The sequence below is a fragment of the Trachurus japonicus genome, chromosome 9, assembly GCF_045865225.1.
Source record: "Trachurus japonicus isolate A0001 chromosome 9, Traja_1.0".
NCBI classification, from domain to species: domain Eukaryota; kingdom Metazoa; phylum Chordata; class Actinopteri; order Carangiformes; family Carangidae; genus Trachurus; species Trachurus japonicus.
Window position 1 is genome coordinate 33,234,187 of NC_140915.1, and position 16,692 is coordinate 33,250,878.

A 16,692-nucleotide genomic window follows, 5' to 3' on the forward strand; every position below is an offset into this window, starting at 1 on the left:
CTAGATGTGTAAGTGCTGTTTAAAGCTTGCCAAAAGGGGTACATATACATTTTTACAAATCAAATGTTGAATACAGGCAAACCACAGTCTTCAAAATCACCTTCTTGATAGGTCTTGCCAAAGCGGTTATTTCTAGTGGAAGTGTTTCTACTTGATGTTCTTGAAGAAATTCTTGTGTTTTATTTTATTATAATGATTTTCATTTTTTGCTATATGTTGACATGAAAAATTAATAAAAAATTGTTAACAAAAAAAAAAAGAAGAATGAAATTCTTGTGTCCTTGGACAGTGTGTCGGCCAAAATCCAGATGAAATAAGCTCGAAATAGGATCTTAATAAAAACCTTATACACTCATCTGAGTCATCTTCAATTATTACTGAGCACTCAGAAAGAAAAAAAGCTTAACGAGAGGCAGCAAGCAATTTTGGGATTAATTTGCCCAGGGTTTTACTTTGCAGGCTACACAGTCTGCCCTGTGTTATTGGTGCAGTGTGTTGGGCTGTTCTGCAGACTGAGAAGAAGACTGCAGGTACTCCTCTAAATTGGCTCTGCCCGGCGCTCATGCTGTCAGTGGACCTCACTGTTTGTAAGCATGTGATTTTCATATGTTCTGTTCCTTATATTTCATGCTCCAAATCTGCTACAGCTCCATCTCTACTACTCAGCAACTTCAGTTCTGCTTTTTATTGGAATCTCCGAGTCTGTTTTCCCTTTTGGTGGAGAGAGGGTGCTGCCTGTGTGTGTGTGTGTGTGTGTGTTTAAGGTGGGCTGACAACACTGCTCTTACATTACCTTACTTCCTCTTTTCTATCAGCGAGGAGTGTAGCACAGGGGAGGGAGAGGAACTTATCTGTGGGCCTTTCATGCCACAGTGATCCCAAGTAATCTAATTCAGCCTTCCTCTTTCTCGCTTGTGTGCCTCTCTCATACTGGTGCATGCAGATTGCAAAAGCTTTGCGTGTGTGTGTGTGTGTGTGTGTGTGTGTGTGTGTGTGTGTGTGTGTGTGTGTGTATGTGTGCATGTGTGAGGGAGAGGAAAGGGGACAGGCAGGGAGAAAGACAGAGTTAATGAGTTCTGAATGTGTCTGCATGTATAAGTATTTGTGTTGTGTGTTAAGTACCACAGGGTGGCCGGAGATGCAGTGCACCTCGGGAAGTTGTCAGTGCAGGAGAGGAAGCACTAAGCAAAACCAAAATAAACAAAACTGTCCAAATCAGCTTCTTTTCAATAAACATCAGACAATACAAAAAAATAGACGCTGGTCAGGGAATCTGATCCTTTACATTACACTGTAACCACACAAGGGGCGTAGCACCAAATTCTGGGCCCTGTACAATTTCAGTGGGCCCCTATCCATGCTGCACGAAGCGCAGAGTTGTTTTCAAGGTAAATTTATACAAAGCTGCCGATGCATGTTGCCTTCAGGGACAGTTTTTCATCAAGCAGTCTCTGTATTTCCCTCTAAAACAACTCTGTCTGGTAACGTTCTGTTATTATCTCATAGCGTGGTGAATGTGCAGGTCACAACTTGTCCACCAGAGCATTGTGGAGTTGTTGGATTGTGTATTTGATGAGTTTGAGGGAAACCAAGAAATCCCATGAGCCTCCGTAGCGTAGCTCTGAGCAGCTCACGGCTCTGCTCCGCCGTTCTAAAAATAGCTTGCACTGACAATTAAAGGTAACAAACCTACTCCTAAGAATATAGGGATTATGGCAATGGGCCAGTTTGCCAAAATGGTAAAATATCCCTTTAACAGCTGCTTCCCCTAATTCTGCCTTTTTTTTCTTTTTCTTTTCGGTCTTTCTTTTTCTGATACCCCGATTTATGTTTTTTGGGCGGCATGAGGACAGCTAGCCTCCAGGTCATTCAATCTGGGCTCACTGACGTTACACTTGTCGCTGGCCGCTGTCTATGGGCGGACTAAACCATTTTACTCCTCCCTCAGAATGTCCAATATGTTGGGAGGACTGTGACACAGAGTTCATTCTCTCAGTATCAATATATTTAAAATAAATGATGACACCAATTAATTGGAGGGCCCAATTAATTCATTGCCTTGCCTTGCCATTCAAAATAAAAACATCAGCCAAAAAATGTATAATTTCAGGATTTTCATGGGCCCTCTCCCTACTACCATGCCCATGCATACACACATCTGTTTAACATGAAACACGATTCATCTTTATCTCCTGTGACTTCCTGCCTAAATCATCCTGTGCCTAACTGATTTAGCCACGTTTAGCAAATAATTGTAATATCAGGTTAACTAAGATGGATTTTTGTCAGCGTGGTAAAAAAAAAAAAAAAAAAAGCTGCATGATTGATAGTGAGCCATAAACTCTCCTCTTCTATGTAAAATGAGCAGAATAATCAGAGTGAAGAAGCTGACATTTTCGGAGTGACTGATTGCATGTTAGGCTTTGGAGGGGGGTGCGCTCTCTCACAGATTCCATTCTTACAAAAACAGCACTGAAATGAAATGAAATCAATTGGAAAAGTGAGAATTTCACTCAGAATGTGTTTTTCGTTGTGCAGGCAAAGGGCAAATACTGTGGCTGAGGCTCCTTTATGAGTTGAGCCTTTGTGAGATAATCATGTAAATGATCTATGCAGTTTTTTTTTTTTGTCAGTGGAAAGTGTGGGTGCTCACTATACATTCCTGGAGCAAGGCAAGTATAGCGTTGATACATCAATGACATGAAAAGGACGTGAGAGAAGGAACTCAAACAATCCTGCAGCATCAGACACATAGCTTCAATTATCCTGAGAGTGGATCAGTGGGTGAGAATGCGCCGCGTTCCTCTGAATCCAGGAACAGCCACCCACAGGCGTCTATCATCTACACAGCTACAGGCAATATTTAGAGAATAACATTGACACAACAGTCAGGTCTGTATCATGCAGATCAGAAGCACCAGAATAGAAGTGAATGCAATCTTTGTTTCAGTAATCAACGCAGATGTGACAGCACATCTTTCTCTTTAGTCAACACGATTGATGGCGCTCTTTTTTTTTTTTTTTCTTCCTCCTTTAACGTTCTTGATCTAAATCAGACAGTGAGCCAAGCTGTAGAGATGTGTGAAAGTCTCTCCATGTGAGGTTCTATAGGGGGAGCTTTGGTAAATCTACACAACAGAGTATCTCTGCCTCGCTGAGGGAGACACACAGCTCCAGGCTTACCCTCAGGCCAGAGCCACCCTCTAGACGCCATCTGAGGCCTGCTGGGAGCTACAGATGCTCTCCTCCTGGCCTGCTCATAAACACACTCTGTGGGCACAGACCTACATTACAGCTCTGCCTCCTCTATCCAAGCAGCAGTGGTGGAAGATGTCCTCAGATGCTTTGTTTGCTGTTTTTAAGTGGCTACAACAGTGAAGTCCTGCCCCTGAAAAGCATTTCAATAATTGTACTTTAAAGGTACAATGTGTAGGAATTACTCCCATCGGTGGTTGTATATCGCAAGCAACGCAATCGTATTTTTCATGCTGCATTCACGTGAAATTGGGCAGACGGCAGACGGACGACAGCCGCTGCAGGGTTAGGGGGAGGCAAAACAATACACGTGACAATATGTTGTCATGGCGATGTGGTATTGTTTACCTGACCCACGTTTTACCGGCTTTCTCTGGACTTGTGTGACTAAAATGACATCTGGTTTGTTACCGACGGCCGTCTGCCCGACTGCAGGCGAATGCAGCATCAGTGTAACGCTCCATTCCTCCTCACTGCGTTACCGTGGTGACTTTTCACAGACGCCACCTCGACCTGAGCCGACAGCTCCGGTGTCTCCGCTGATTTTCCGTGGTTTCCTACCGTCACGCTGCCACTGAACGTAAAAACATGGCGACACCACATGGCAGCCAGCACCGAGCTTACCCGCTCCATGTAGATATGAATGATATGAACGGCTAATTCAGAGCTGAAAGGAACACTTCAGTTTGTTGATGGGGGGATTACTGATTAATGAAAAACAGACTTTTGAACCAAATAATCGAGTTTTGTGAATAGATAACAGGAGAAGTTACACAATGTCCCTTTAAATAAATGTACATTACCAGCAAAATGTACTTTAGTAGACCAGTCAAAGAGCAAACTACTCTCTATACAGAATGACCTCTACAGAATGTCACTATGTTTGTGTGATTGGATTATTGCTGATGTATTTGTAGTGTATACACTATGTTGCAGTTGGTCAAGGTGGAATAGCTTTTTTTTTTTAAATTTCATAAGCAGAGCATTTATAATGATAGATTTATGTGTTTTATTGTTTATGAATATTTTTATTTTAACATTTTGCTATACTTTTATATGGATAGATGCACTGAGAATGAGAGGAATGTGGGACTAATGCTTTATAGTATGCACAAGTCATTGAAGTTTCCCCTTTTGTAGCATTTTCTTTGGCTGGCACCACAAAACACCTTAGGTTTTTATAGGTAGGCAGCTTTATAACCATCATGCTTTTAGAGTTTTGATATTTTTTTTATTTTTTTTCACCAGACACAACAAACATTCACCTCCTATTCATTTTATTGTGGACAAAGAGACACTGCAGGGAGGTTATTGTGGATTAGCGTTTTCAAATATTCTTTACATGTTTTAAATGTGAAATAATGTTGTGGAATATAGCAGGTGAAGTTCTCAGGTACTCTTTGGCTTTGCAGCTGATACTCTGTCTGTGTGACATTGTTTTTGTCTATGGTCATAATTTATTAATACGATATAATTTCAATGTCAGTGAAATTGTTTTTACACCACATGATCTAAACGCAATTATCCTGCTTGTTATTCTAATATTTATACTTCACTGAAAATCTGTACAAAATGTGTGACCGGATCATGAATACATTCATTTTCTCCTTCAGGCTGCCACCAGTCATGCTCACAAGTGCTCAGCCATTTCCAATGCAAAGTATTCTGTTCATCTGCTAAAAAAATATATATATTTGCAAATGTTCATTCAAAGTGTACATCTAATAGAGTAGACACACTATTTCACACTCAGTGATGAGTGTGCACTGCAGCCATCTATTTAGGCGTCGCACTGAGCTGGAAGTGGCATCACTCACCATGGCCAGGGGCACGATGCCGGCCAGGTCCTCCTGGGCGAGGCGGATCTCCGTCTCAGCCTCTTGTGTGGTGGCACGACTGGCTGGGTACTCCACCTGCCAGGCCATCCAGCGGCTGCCCAGCGGCTCTGGGAAGCTTTCCATTTTCAGATCCACCTGGAGCACCCTCTGAACTCCCATCTCAGAACTGCCAGGGTGCAGAAGAAAAAAAACAGTGTCAGTGAATGGTTAAACAGATGGCTGGGCGAGAGTTTGAAAAAGAAAAAGTTCACGTGTGCATGTGTGTGTGTGTATGTGTGTGGATAAGGGAACTGGTGCATGTTCGCGAGCTCATTCAACCCTCTGTCTGATGTAATGACGACGGTATAAGGGCTGATGAATGTGTCTGTGGCTGAAATCTATGACATTTTACCAACTGAGATTCTTCAAAATGTCAAGTCCCTTTGTGTTTGACTCACTGGTCAACCCTCCGCTTTATGAAATAATATCACCCTCTTCTCTTTATTCCTCTCACACTTTCCCCCAGGTGATGTGCACTGTAAATACAACCTATAATCTCGCCGAAGCTCTGCGCAGCAGTTCAAAGGAATGTTTCACCCCTGCTAAGGTGTTGATGGTGGGGTTTGTCACCGGTGCCCTTGTTTGCTGCAGCAGAGTGTAAATATACGGCATGCTCTGGCACGATCTACGGCAGGCCTGAATTAAGTCAGACAAATGGAGAGCGTTGATAATAAAATTTCCCATGGCGCCATAAGTCTCTGGTGCTCAGGGTTTAAATATAGCCTGCAGGCAGGAAAGGTCAGCTTTACACGGGAGCCGGAAGAGATGGGAAATGGCACAAGATCTGTTAGCCATGTCTTGCGTGTCAAATGGCAGGACTCGGGGCCAATAAATTTCATGCATGGTCTCTGTGGCACAGTGGCACAAAACAGCATTTTGTAATTTGAGCATGGTTGAAGAGGGGGAGACTGAGAGCGGGAGGGATGAATAAATCCACAGTGTTTTGTTAGGAGTGGAAAATACTGTAAAGCACACAACAGAAAAAAAGGCAACTTTAAAAGCTTATTTTAGTATCAAGCAAACAAAACATTGCCATAAAGAGATATAATACTCTCGGAAAGACAGCAGAACAAATGTATAATGTCCTAAATTATGAATGGGAGACTAAAAACAGTAAAACGATAAATAATAGAGAATGTTTTATCCACTGCTCTCATCTTCACATAGGTCTGACACTATTCCCACATCATTCTCCTATTATTCAGTTTTATTCTGAGAGAATGAAAGATTTGTTGCGCAGCAGAGCACAACAACCCAATTTTCACATCCAACAGAGGTGCGTATAAATAATTAAGATGACAACCAAATAACTTGTATCACATTTCATAACGCTGTACCAATCAGACTGCTGTTGAGCCATTGTAAGCGTCGTCATGGACTCCCACAATGCCGCGTGGGAGAGACAGATGCTAATCTGTGTTTGCGGACCGATGAAGCCATGAGCTTCATCAGGCAAACAAAGTTAACAGATGATGCAACGGACGTCCAGAAATAAACCTCTGAGCGCTCCGCAGTCGCCGAGCATCACACAGGGCCTGTGTCAGCCATCAGCCCAAATGGCCTAGTTTCTACTGCACAGGCACATTTTTACTGCAGAAAGGTTGCTCCAGCAAACATCACACACTTTTCACACATACACACACACACACACGGGCAAAAGAATAGAAGTGACAGTGCAGCAGAAAGGTTTGATTGTGCTGTACACACACTATGTGAGTACAGTACTTGACAAAGTTAAAGGGCCCCCAGAAAAGACACAGAAGTTGTCTGTTATTAGCTTTTTTTTCTCCCCCCTTCAGAAATGTCAATTATTTCCCTGCTTGCATGATCCAGTTGGCAGAGTTTAATAGCAGCTGTGAATGCTATGAATTTTATGAGTTTTTTTTTTTTACTTTTTATTTTTTTTTCCCACAAGAAAGGTGCCAGCAAAAATATTGAGGTTATGAGCGTGTACAGTGTGGGGTATAAATAGTCCTGCTGCTTCGTTTTAGTATTCAGACATACTAATTTTGCATTTTTGTGACAGAAATATCCAAGTTGAAAGGACGACAGCGATGTAGAAAAGTGTGTAGTGAAGGGAAGGAATCTGAATTTTAGGTGAGACTAGGTCAAGGACGAGAGTGAATGCAGAAAGAAACACACACCATTGCTTCACTTATGGGTCAACCATTAGCTTCTTTGGCAGACGACACCTTTTGCAGGGGAATGAACAGAAACTATGGCAACGCATGGAGAGTGTCCACAGGTGCGTGTTTTACCTAAAGCTTCATGATTTTCAATGCTCAAGACTATAAGATATAATAAATGTAATGCTCATAGCGGATATTGTTTTTTTTATCATGTTTTTTATGATGACTCTTAAAAGTGAAAGCTGCTGCTGGTTGTATATCTTGCTAGCCTGTAATTTGTATAGCAGATGGCAATAAGCGGAAACAATAAACAGAGATATTTTGGGCACCTTCCCTCACAGAGAAAGCCTGGCAGCGCTCTGCTTTCCACTGTCCACTCTACTTGACCCCCTTTGACACGCGTCATAAAATGAAATCTGACAGAAACATCGGTGTCAGGGTGGATGTGACTCAGGCGTTGAGTCAGACACATATACACCAGCATCCTGAGACGACCTCCTCTGTCTAAGTCTGCTAATCACACGGCTCACTGGGGGAAACTGTTCATTTCTCTGTCACTTCCAGCATGCGGCCTAATTCAATTAGCAACAAAGGGCCTGTGGATGTGTGCCACACAGCTGGCCTCGGCCTGATAATTATCTGTAAACTAGCTGTGGTTTCACTAAATCTGAGGCCAGACAGACGACCGCAGGGCAGCCAAAGGCAACAGAGAGGGGCTCAGTTGATAACAGGCCCTAAAGTTGGAAGCAGCTGGCCCTCCAGCTTTGGAGACTACACCAGAGAGGAAATCAGACTTGACAAGATGCTGCCTGAGACGGCTGACAACCGACTCACTGAGAATAGCACCGGGGTGGCTGCGAGGAGACTGTTCCGCCACAGTCAGGATGGCCATAAATCACGGCGACACCAGCAGATCTCTAGGTCATGCAGGGAATAGTTTAGCACCACATTGTATTTATTAAAAACAAGTTTTTATACATGTTTTTTTTATAGGAGTAAATTAAACGAACGACTGAAGGAATAATTCACAATGTGCTAATTTGTGAGCTTTCAGAAGTGCAGATAATGGGTGTTGATCACATCTGAATGCAGCTGAAGAGCTGCCGGGCTAAGATAAGCAGCTGTTGGCCATTTTAAGATATTTAACAGACAGATATGACAGTAGTATTGATCTTCTCATCTACCTTTCAGACAAAAATCAAATAGGAACACTTCCCAAAATGTCAAATTATTGGTTCAATCTAAAAAGGGCCAAAAGATGTTTATTAGTTTACTGCAACATAACACAAAATCCCACACAACTGCTGCTTAACTTTCATTTCAATTCAGCTTTGCATATATACAAAAGCTGAAACAATCAGGTGCGAGCAGATTATTTGAATAACATTCACTACACAATCCAAATGTCCTTTCAAAATGTATTATAACAAATCCAAACTTTTATTGTTCAACTTCTGTCTTCATTAATTACACAGCTGATGAAGTTCCACCTTATCATGATGGGAGCGTTCCGGAGAGTATTGAAATTTTGTGCTGCGAGTACGTTAAAGAAAGTTTGATTCAAATGTCAAAATGAATAAACAGACAGTGGATGAAGTTAGTGGTCTCCAGAGAACGAGTTATAATCGAAAGAGCTTCCATTGTTCCTTTATCAAACCCACTGTGTCATTGTGACACGTCTTGTTTAATCTCCCCCTGATGTCATCGGGATCCATGTGTCCACTGCCTCACCCAATGGGGTTTAGAGAATAAGCCAGGGTGATAGACTGGGAGTCTTTGTGGGATAAATAAAGCGACGTGTTCAGATCCATTTTCTTCATTTCTCAGCCCGTGGGTCAAGTTTTGCTCAACATCCCCTGGTGTCGTCGTGACATGACAACAGCAGAGTGATTTGGCCTCATGTCTGGTGAAACATAGGAAACACAGACCTGACTTTGTTGTCTCTGTTGAGTATAATTTATGTATAAGATACAAGAGGAAGATGGAGAGTTCATACCACAAAGGGCCATAACAAATGTCAGATCCACTGTAACAAGAGCTGTTGAATGGAAATTGACAGATGAAGATGCATACCGTAATGTCGGCTGGTGGAACCAGAGGAGATGTTGTCCAAAACACTCTGAGGCAGCGGTGTTGTTGTGTGTCAGTGTGTATGTGTGGGAGCGAGCGGGGACCTCAACTCTAAACTACTCGTGGAGAGAAAAAAATAATCAAATTTGTGGCTTCAGTGGTGCTTGAAAACAGCAGCCAGAAACTCTGCTGTTCTCATGCTCCGTCACCTGGAACAGCAATAAACCAGTCAGTACAATGAAGCCAGGACACACACATTCACTCACTCACTCAACCACTCACTCACTCACTCACTCACTCACTCACTCACTCACTCACTCACACACAATTATAGTCATGCATAGTACATGCACACACACAGTACAGTACAGCAGAGCATGTACACACACAGACAAACAGCGTTGACCTGACCACTCATGCAGAATGACGTTTTCTGAATCTAATACAAACATCAATGCAGCAAACTCTCTTGACAACAGTCACCTGCTCCCTACGATAAAATATACTACTGACTACTACATGTCTTCTCCACAAAACTCTCTGCTATGGACTTAATATGCACAGTATGAGGATTTTTCATGCTGCATTCATGTGAAATTGGGCAGACGGCAGACGCACGACAGCCGCTGCACGTAACGGTATAACCAAGCCTCTATGTAAACAAGTGGTCCGTCAGCACGAGGCAAAACAATACACGTGACAATATGTTGTCATGGCGATGTCGTATTGTTTATCTGACCCACGTTTTACCGGCTTTCTCTGGACTTCTGTGACTAAAATGACATGTGGTTTGTTAGTGATGGCCGTCTGCCCGACTGCAGGTGAATGCAGCATCAGTGTAACGCTCCATTCCTCCTCACTGCGTTACCACGGTGACTTTTCACAGACGCCACCTCGACCTGAGCCGACAGCTCCGGTGTCTCCGCTGAGTTTCCGAGGTGCCATGGCGACACGACATGGCAGTCAGCACCGAGCTTACTCGCTCCATGTAGATATGAATGATATGAATTCAGAGCTTACCGGAACACTTAAGTTTGTTGATAGGGGGGATTACTGATTAATGAAAAAAATACTTTTGAACAAATAATCGATTTTCCTGACATGAGACTTTACACAATGTCCCTTTAAAGAAGCTAAATTCTTGCCAGTGGGAGTGTGTTTGGCGGTTTTTACTAAAAAATGGCTCCCATGATTGATTGATATTGGCTATTACCAAAATAAAGTTGCAGATTCATTTGCTATCAATTAAAAGATTGAACAACAGATTGATGTTCTGAGACAACGAGTTTTTGAATTATATTATAGTAACTGATCTTGATAAGATTATGGGTCCTCTTGTCTGCCATTATTTTTATGATGGTTAATAAACCTGGCAAATACTGCACTATAACCACAGCTGAAGGGATTTGGGGAGAACAAAGCCTTTCTTTCCAATATATTTGTAAATCAATTCAATTGTTAAGCTGTGAAACTTAATATATGATAAGATAAGCTGGGCTGTATTTTTATTACATTTCGAAGCTGTCCAACAATGCCTGGACTATAATTCTAGTTGGAAATCTTGTGTTTTTGCTTTAAAACAATCACATTTCAGAATTTAAACTATAACTGTAAGACCTCCTCAGGTTCTTTAGCTGTGATCCTGACTAACCACTGGTGATTTTGGCCACATACGTATGTGAATATATAACCAAAGGGAAGATAACTGGTGAGGACATGATGCACAATACACACTGTAAATAGCTGCTTAATGTGTCATATGATATGACAACAACAGCCCATGAATAAGAGCTGTTAAAGTTATTAGGACAGACAGAACAGTCTGGCCCATCGGAGTGAATATCTTACATTAGGGGCCCATTAGAAGTAAATTACCCCAGGGCACTTTCCAACGAGTATCCAGAGCCTCTTTTTGGGTCTGATTTCTGAGAACAGACCCCCAGAGGTCACAGCGTGGAGCGTAATCTCTCTGCTGAGGTAACCCAGACCAGAAACCACAGTCTCAAGTCACATTTTCACAGCCCTCAGCAATCAAAGCAAATCACTCGGAGCGTGAATGTACTGTAGTCATGGATACATTCAAAAGCCAATATGTCATTGCAGACAACAAAAAACTACAGAGCATCAATTTGAGGAGAAAAGGAAAGAGACACTCCCTATGGGATAGAGTTACCATGGATACATATTATTAGTCATGATGTATTAATAGGCTAATTTCACTTTTTACATGTGGAGGCTGGGAACGGTACTCCAATATCAAATGTCTAAAAGTTAGGCAGAACTTGAGCCCAAAGCAAGTATGGTAAGTCCATCTGTATTCTTATATCCCAAAGAATTTTCTCCAGTCAGACACGGTTCGTTTCTGAATATGGAGGGAAGTGGGGGTTGTTGAGTTGGAAGGGGTTGAGGAGGGTGTAGGAGGAAATGTACCCCCAGACGTCTATACCCAGCAGACCTTTTCAATTCAGGCTTGTCCAGAATAGAAAGAGAGATAGTGACAGAAGGAGAAAAAGGTGTAAACTCCCCTTGAAACACTGTCAAATAAAAGGAAGACAGGAAGGAGAATAATAGTGATAAATGTCAGCGAGGTGTCGCTGCCTCTGTGGCTTTCGAGGTTCATGATTATGCAGAGATACTGTATAGAGAATGTAGTGGCCACAAGAGGCTTAGAGCCAGATACCAGGCAGATGAATTGTACATGGGGTTCAAACAGAGACTGCTATACAGGAAATCACTTTCTCCAAAAATCAAGAGTCACATTTCTTTCTAAACCAATTCCAAGGGTCTCTAGGTTATAAAGTTGACAACGTGAAATTTCTCTCAAGGATACACACAACATGAGAAAATAAAAACACCAAATTCAAAGCATCTTTTTTTTCCTTCTTCACACGAACAACGGTGTTCCTGTGCACTATAAACATCCCTCTGTACAAAGAGCCTGTCGACAGGACCACACAGCCACCAACATTAACTTGTCAATATGACATTGAAAACGATGCCAATTTTACATTTGATTAAACTTTAATACCGAGCTGCCTCCGAACATATGGGTTTGTGTTTGGTGTGTGTGTGTTTATATGGATCAATGTGCGTGTGCAAGAATTCTCTATTTCAGACATGTCATAGTGTCTCCCTATGTGAAGGCTGCAGTGAGAGACCAGTGAGGCGAACCAGGCCATCCCTCATGTTGTGGTATTTCCTCAGAGATCCTAAACCAATACCTTTGATTTACGGTCTTGTCAACTGACATTCATTTACACACCTTTAAACTGGCAGAGCAAAAATAGAGGAAATAATAAACCAAGGTGTTAAAAGAAGCTCTCTTTTAAAAGATTGTGTTGGAGATATGGGGCAGATCCTGGTAGCAGTTTTTTTTTTTTTTTTATTATAGCAGGACACATAAGTCCTTTGCCATACTGTATGTATTTTTTGGTACACAACTTTGTCTTCAGCACATTCCACAAAGTGATGCCAGAAGATAAATCCCTGAGTGAGTCTCACACAGTGGCTGCTGGTATTAAACAAGAATACCAAACAGACAGATACAACTAAAGAAGAAAGTGTTGTTGTTAGAAATCTTCTCCTTAGGCAGTTAGAAAAAATCAATCAATGCCACAGATCCAGAGACGGTGTCTTCTCGATTTCATGCATTTTCATCTTTGACAAACCTGGCACCTACTACGTTACCCACAATGCAACTTAACCAACAGGTTAGTCTGAAAAAGATTTACTTCTGCTTCTTACTTCGTACTACTTACTTCTACTAGGCCTACTAAATGGAGCGTGAACACACACACACACAGATCCAGCACTTTAACAACACATAGGTTTTTCTTTTTCTTTTCTTATTTATTCTATTTACTGTATTGTGAATGTTGCACAGAGGAACACTGATATGTTTACCTTCTTTGTCTTTGTCTTTGTTGCTGCTGGGACACCGTGAATTTCCCCCTTGGGGGATCAATTAAGTTCTATTCTATTCTATTCTTCTTCATTCTGTTGTTCAAAGACATACTTTGCAATCAGTTAAAAAAAAAAAGATCAATTTAAAAATGTAGGATATTGTTTAATGCAAGATGCATTGTTTAAGAAACCAACAGTAGAAAAGTATTGAAAACTTAATTTACCAGTTACAACCATAAAGTGCTGCTAAATAATTAGTATGAATTAAACACAATCAGTAAGATAATATACAATATGATATAAGCCACGTGAGATGTTTAATGTATAATGTATAATGTGCTGATAATAATTGACTTGACTTAAATCCAAAACACACATGTTTATTATTGACAACTTTCACAAAATAATAAAGTAAGACACATGTGACAGTTTAAAAACGTGTTCAAGGGGCAATGTGAAGGCATTAAGTTACTTAAATGATAAATAATGATATAAATAATACTATAGAGCAGGCCTATATACTTTCAAAATGTTATTCTATATCAAACTCCTTTGTTCTTCTAAATGGAAAGAAATACATTCTGTAAATGTAATTTCCATTGATCTTATTCTCCAGGAGCGTTTAAAATAAATAAATAAATAAATAACTCGGGCCGGTACATTTCAAATAACCTACAGTGACTGAATTAAAACCCACTTTTAATAAGCATCAGGTTCCCTTTAATTTAATCATTTATTCTTTACCCCTTTCTAACATGCACACAGAGAAAAAGACTGAGCACTATTAATTATACGATTATAATGAAGCATGGGCGCAAACCGAGGGCTTCTGGCTTCTGTGCATCAAACCCAATAAGGGGATCAAATTTCCGATTAGCTTAACAGTTTTCTGCAGCATTCATCAGCTAAAATATTCAACTCCCACACACACACACACACACATACACATACACATACACATATACATACACACACACTGCTCTCTCTCTGTACGGTAAAAGGGGAATTCAGTCTTCCTAGCTGCCACATTTGGACAGAGAAGCATTTCTTGTCATTGCTTTGCTTTTGCTTTTATCAATCTAATCATTTACTGGCACTTCAATAAAACCGTTTAGTTGGCAGGTTGGTTGTCTGCTACACTGAGGCTAAAAGACAGTATTTTACACACACATTTTATAAGCCCTGTAATATGGTGTGGCAAGAAAGCAGAGACACTGTATCTCCAGACAGACGGGCTAGTTAAAAGTCAATTTGTCTGGGGGCAGGAAGGAGGAAGGACGATGGATGCAAAAGGTAGAGGAGTGTCAGGTGGGGGGATATTCCATTAATACATTTGTTTCTTAACTCACGGTGGATTGCCTTGAGGGAGGCCAGGCTCAAACAGTGGCATATCAATTCCCAGACAACAAAATCTCATCTAGGAGTTAATGAAATGCACCATGCCAACAATAGTCTAATCAAAACTAAATGCTTTTCTGCACTGCGTCGTCATTAGAGTCCATCAGCTGGAGTAGGCTCCACGGTGTAATCGATCCATAATGATGGTAGTTCTCATCACTAGTGACCTCGGACCTCCCGCGTCAGACATCACTTCCCAGTCAGTTGCACTCTATATCTGCCTCATTCATATCTAAATAGCAAATTTCAATATAATAAATTGCTACTTGTGCTGATGGTTACACTCAATTTTCCTCACATCACATCACTCATCTCAAGGCTGGATAACAGACATCAACCGCTGGAGACTCATCTACACACACACTAGGGGGCAGCAGACACTGAGCCCTGGGGTGGTGATGCAAACGTCTGTGCAGATAAACTGATACCCCCCCCCCTCCCCCTGTACATGCTCCCCCTGGCTGATTTGCGGGTGTGACCGTCCGGGCCTGCCCTTGCACCTGCGGGTGCTGTGACACTGGCAGCGCCTGTCCTCCTCCGAAAGGTCCTTAAAGACCCACACAACCTGGGTCCTTTCAGCCCTGCTGCCGTTGGCATGGTAACAGAACCTGGAGAACACACAAGAGTCATTGACCAGAGGGGCCCAGACTATCAGATCAATGGCACTCTATTTCTATCTCGGCACCGCCCCCACTCGACCCCACCCCACTCAGCTTGTCGGATGTGCAACGTTGGGGTCCAGGCTGTGTGAGACACACACACACACACACACACACACACACACACACACACACACACACAAAAGGATAAAATAGTCAGGAGAAAGGATCAACTCAATATTACAGCATGTGCTCTGCAAACAGGTCAGTAGTAAATATGGACCACAGAACAAGATGTCGATTCTGCCGTAACAGCCTGAGCCTGGCAAGATCTGTGCCAGCATCTTATTTAAGGGGAGACATGCAGGTGAATAAGGTAAAAATGTTAACTAACACATATCACCATGAAACTTCCCAAGTTTATCACTTACATTGAGACAAATATCTTTTTTATTACAAGTTTTGTCAAATCTTATGTTTTTATATGTAAATGAGGCAATATCTAATGAAATATGCGCTAATTTGCATACATTTCCAGAACCGAAATCTGAACAATAGATAAAGCCACTTTCAAAATTCTTGTTTTATTTTGTTGACATATTAGAGTCAGAAGTTTTCACAGAGGGGATTTTGGATATCTCTTTTTATCACTCTGTAAATGAGAAAATACTGTCACCAGCCCTAAAAAAAAACAAACCTGAAACCTTCAGAATATAGACAGGAATAAAACTGGAAGGTTTGGTGTCTGTAAGTGCTGCTGAAGTGGAGATTTCAGCTCAGAGTCTGAGGAAAAACTCATTTTGAGAAAACAGCCTTTAAAGGCTTGTACTGTAAAATTCCATAGATTCTTTTACGATTGGTTGCTGATGAAAAGGAAATGACCATTTTTGGATAATAACATAATTGTTCAGGAGAGAGAGAGCTTTACAATGATACCTGACATGACATTGTGTCAGACAACAGGCACAGCACAGTGTGTCACAGTAGCTGTTAACTTGTGAATTTAGGAGAAAACTACTGATGAAAGAGACAAAATGAAGTAAAATAAAAACCTTAATGTGGATGTTCTACCATTTCTTTTGACTTTGCTGAAAGAATACATGTTAAGGAAGAAAACAATCTCAAAATTGATCAGTGCATGAAACAACTGTGTTTTTGCCTGTAGCGTCTGGCAGCAGTGCATAGGTCAGTGTGGGGGACATTTAACCGCATGTGATTAAAGCACAAGGCTCTGAAAAAACAGAGAACACACACACGCACACATCACAATTAATGTACGCACACCTGCACGTACAGTATGTTAACATGCACACAAGTTGAACTCCTGCCTTTGTACAACCATAAACATATTTGTAAACAGACTGCTGCTTTGTTTGTGATAATTACAGAGCCGTGAGGAAGAGATGTGGAGGCTTGTGTGGGCACGACTGGCTCTACCTCCCTGGTCTTAATGCAGCGTCC

At 41.5% G+C, this 16,692-nt stretch overlaps 1 protein-coding gene across 1 annotated transcript in view; it reads right to left on the reverse strand.

Annotated features, from left to right (window-relative positions):
* Positions 1 to 16,692, reverse strand: part of LOC146981904 (transmembrane protein 132C) — a 171,538-nt gene that overhangs the window by 39,616 nt on the left and 115,230 nt on the right. The window contains exon 4 of the mRNA XM_085787535.1: positions 5,073 to 5,259. Within this exon, the coding sequence (XP_085643661.1) occupies positions 5,073 to 5,259 (187 nt within the window). The remainder of the gene's footprint in view (positions 1 to 5,072; positions 5,260 to 16,692) is intronic.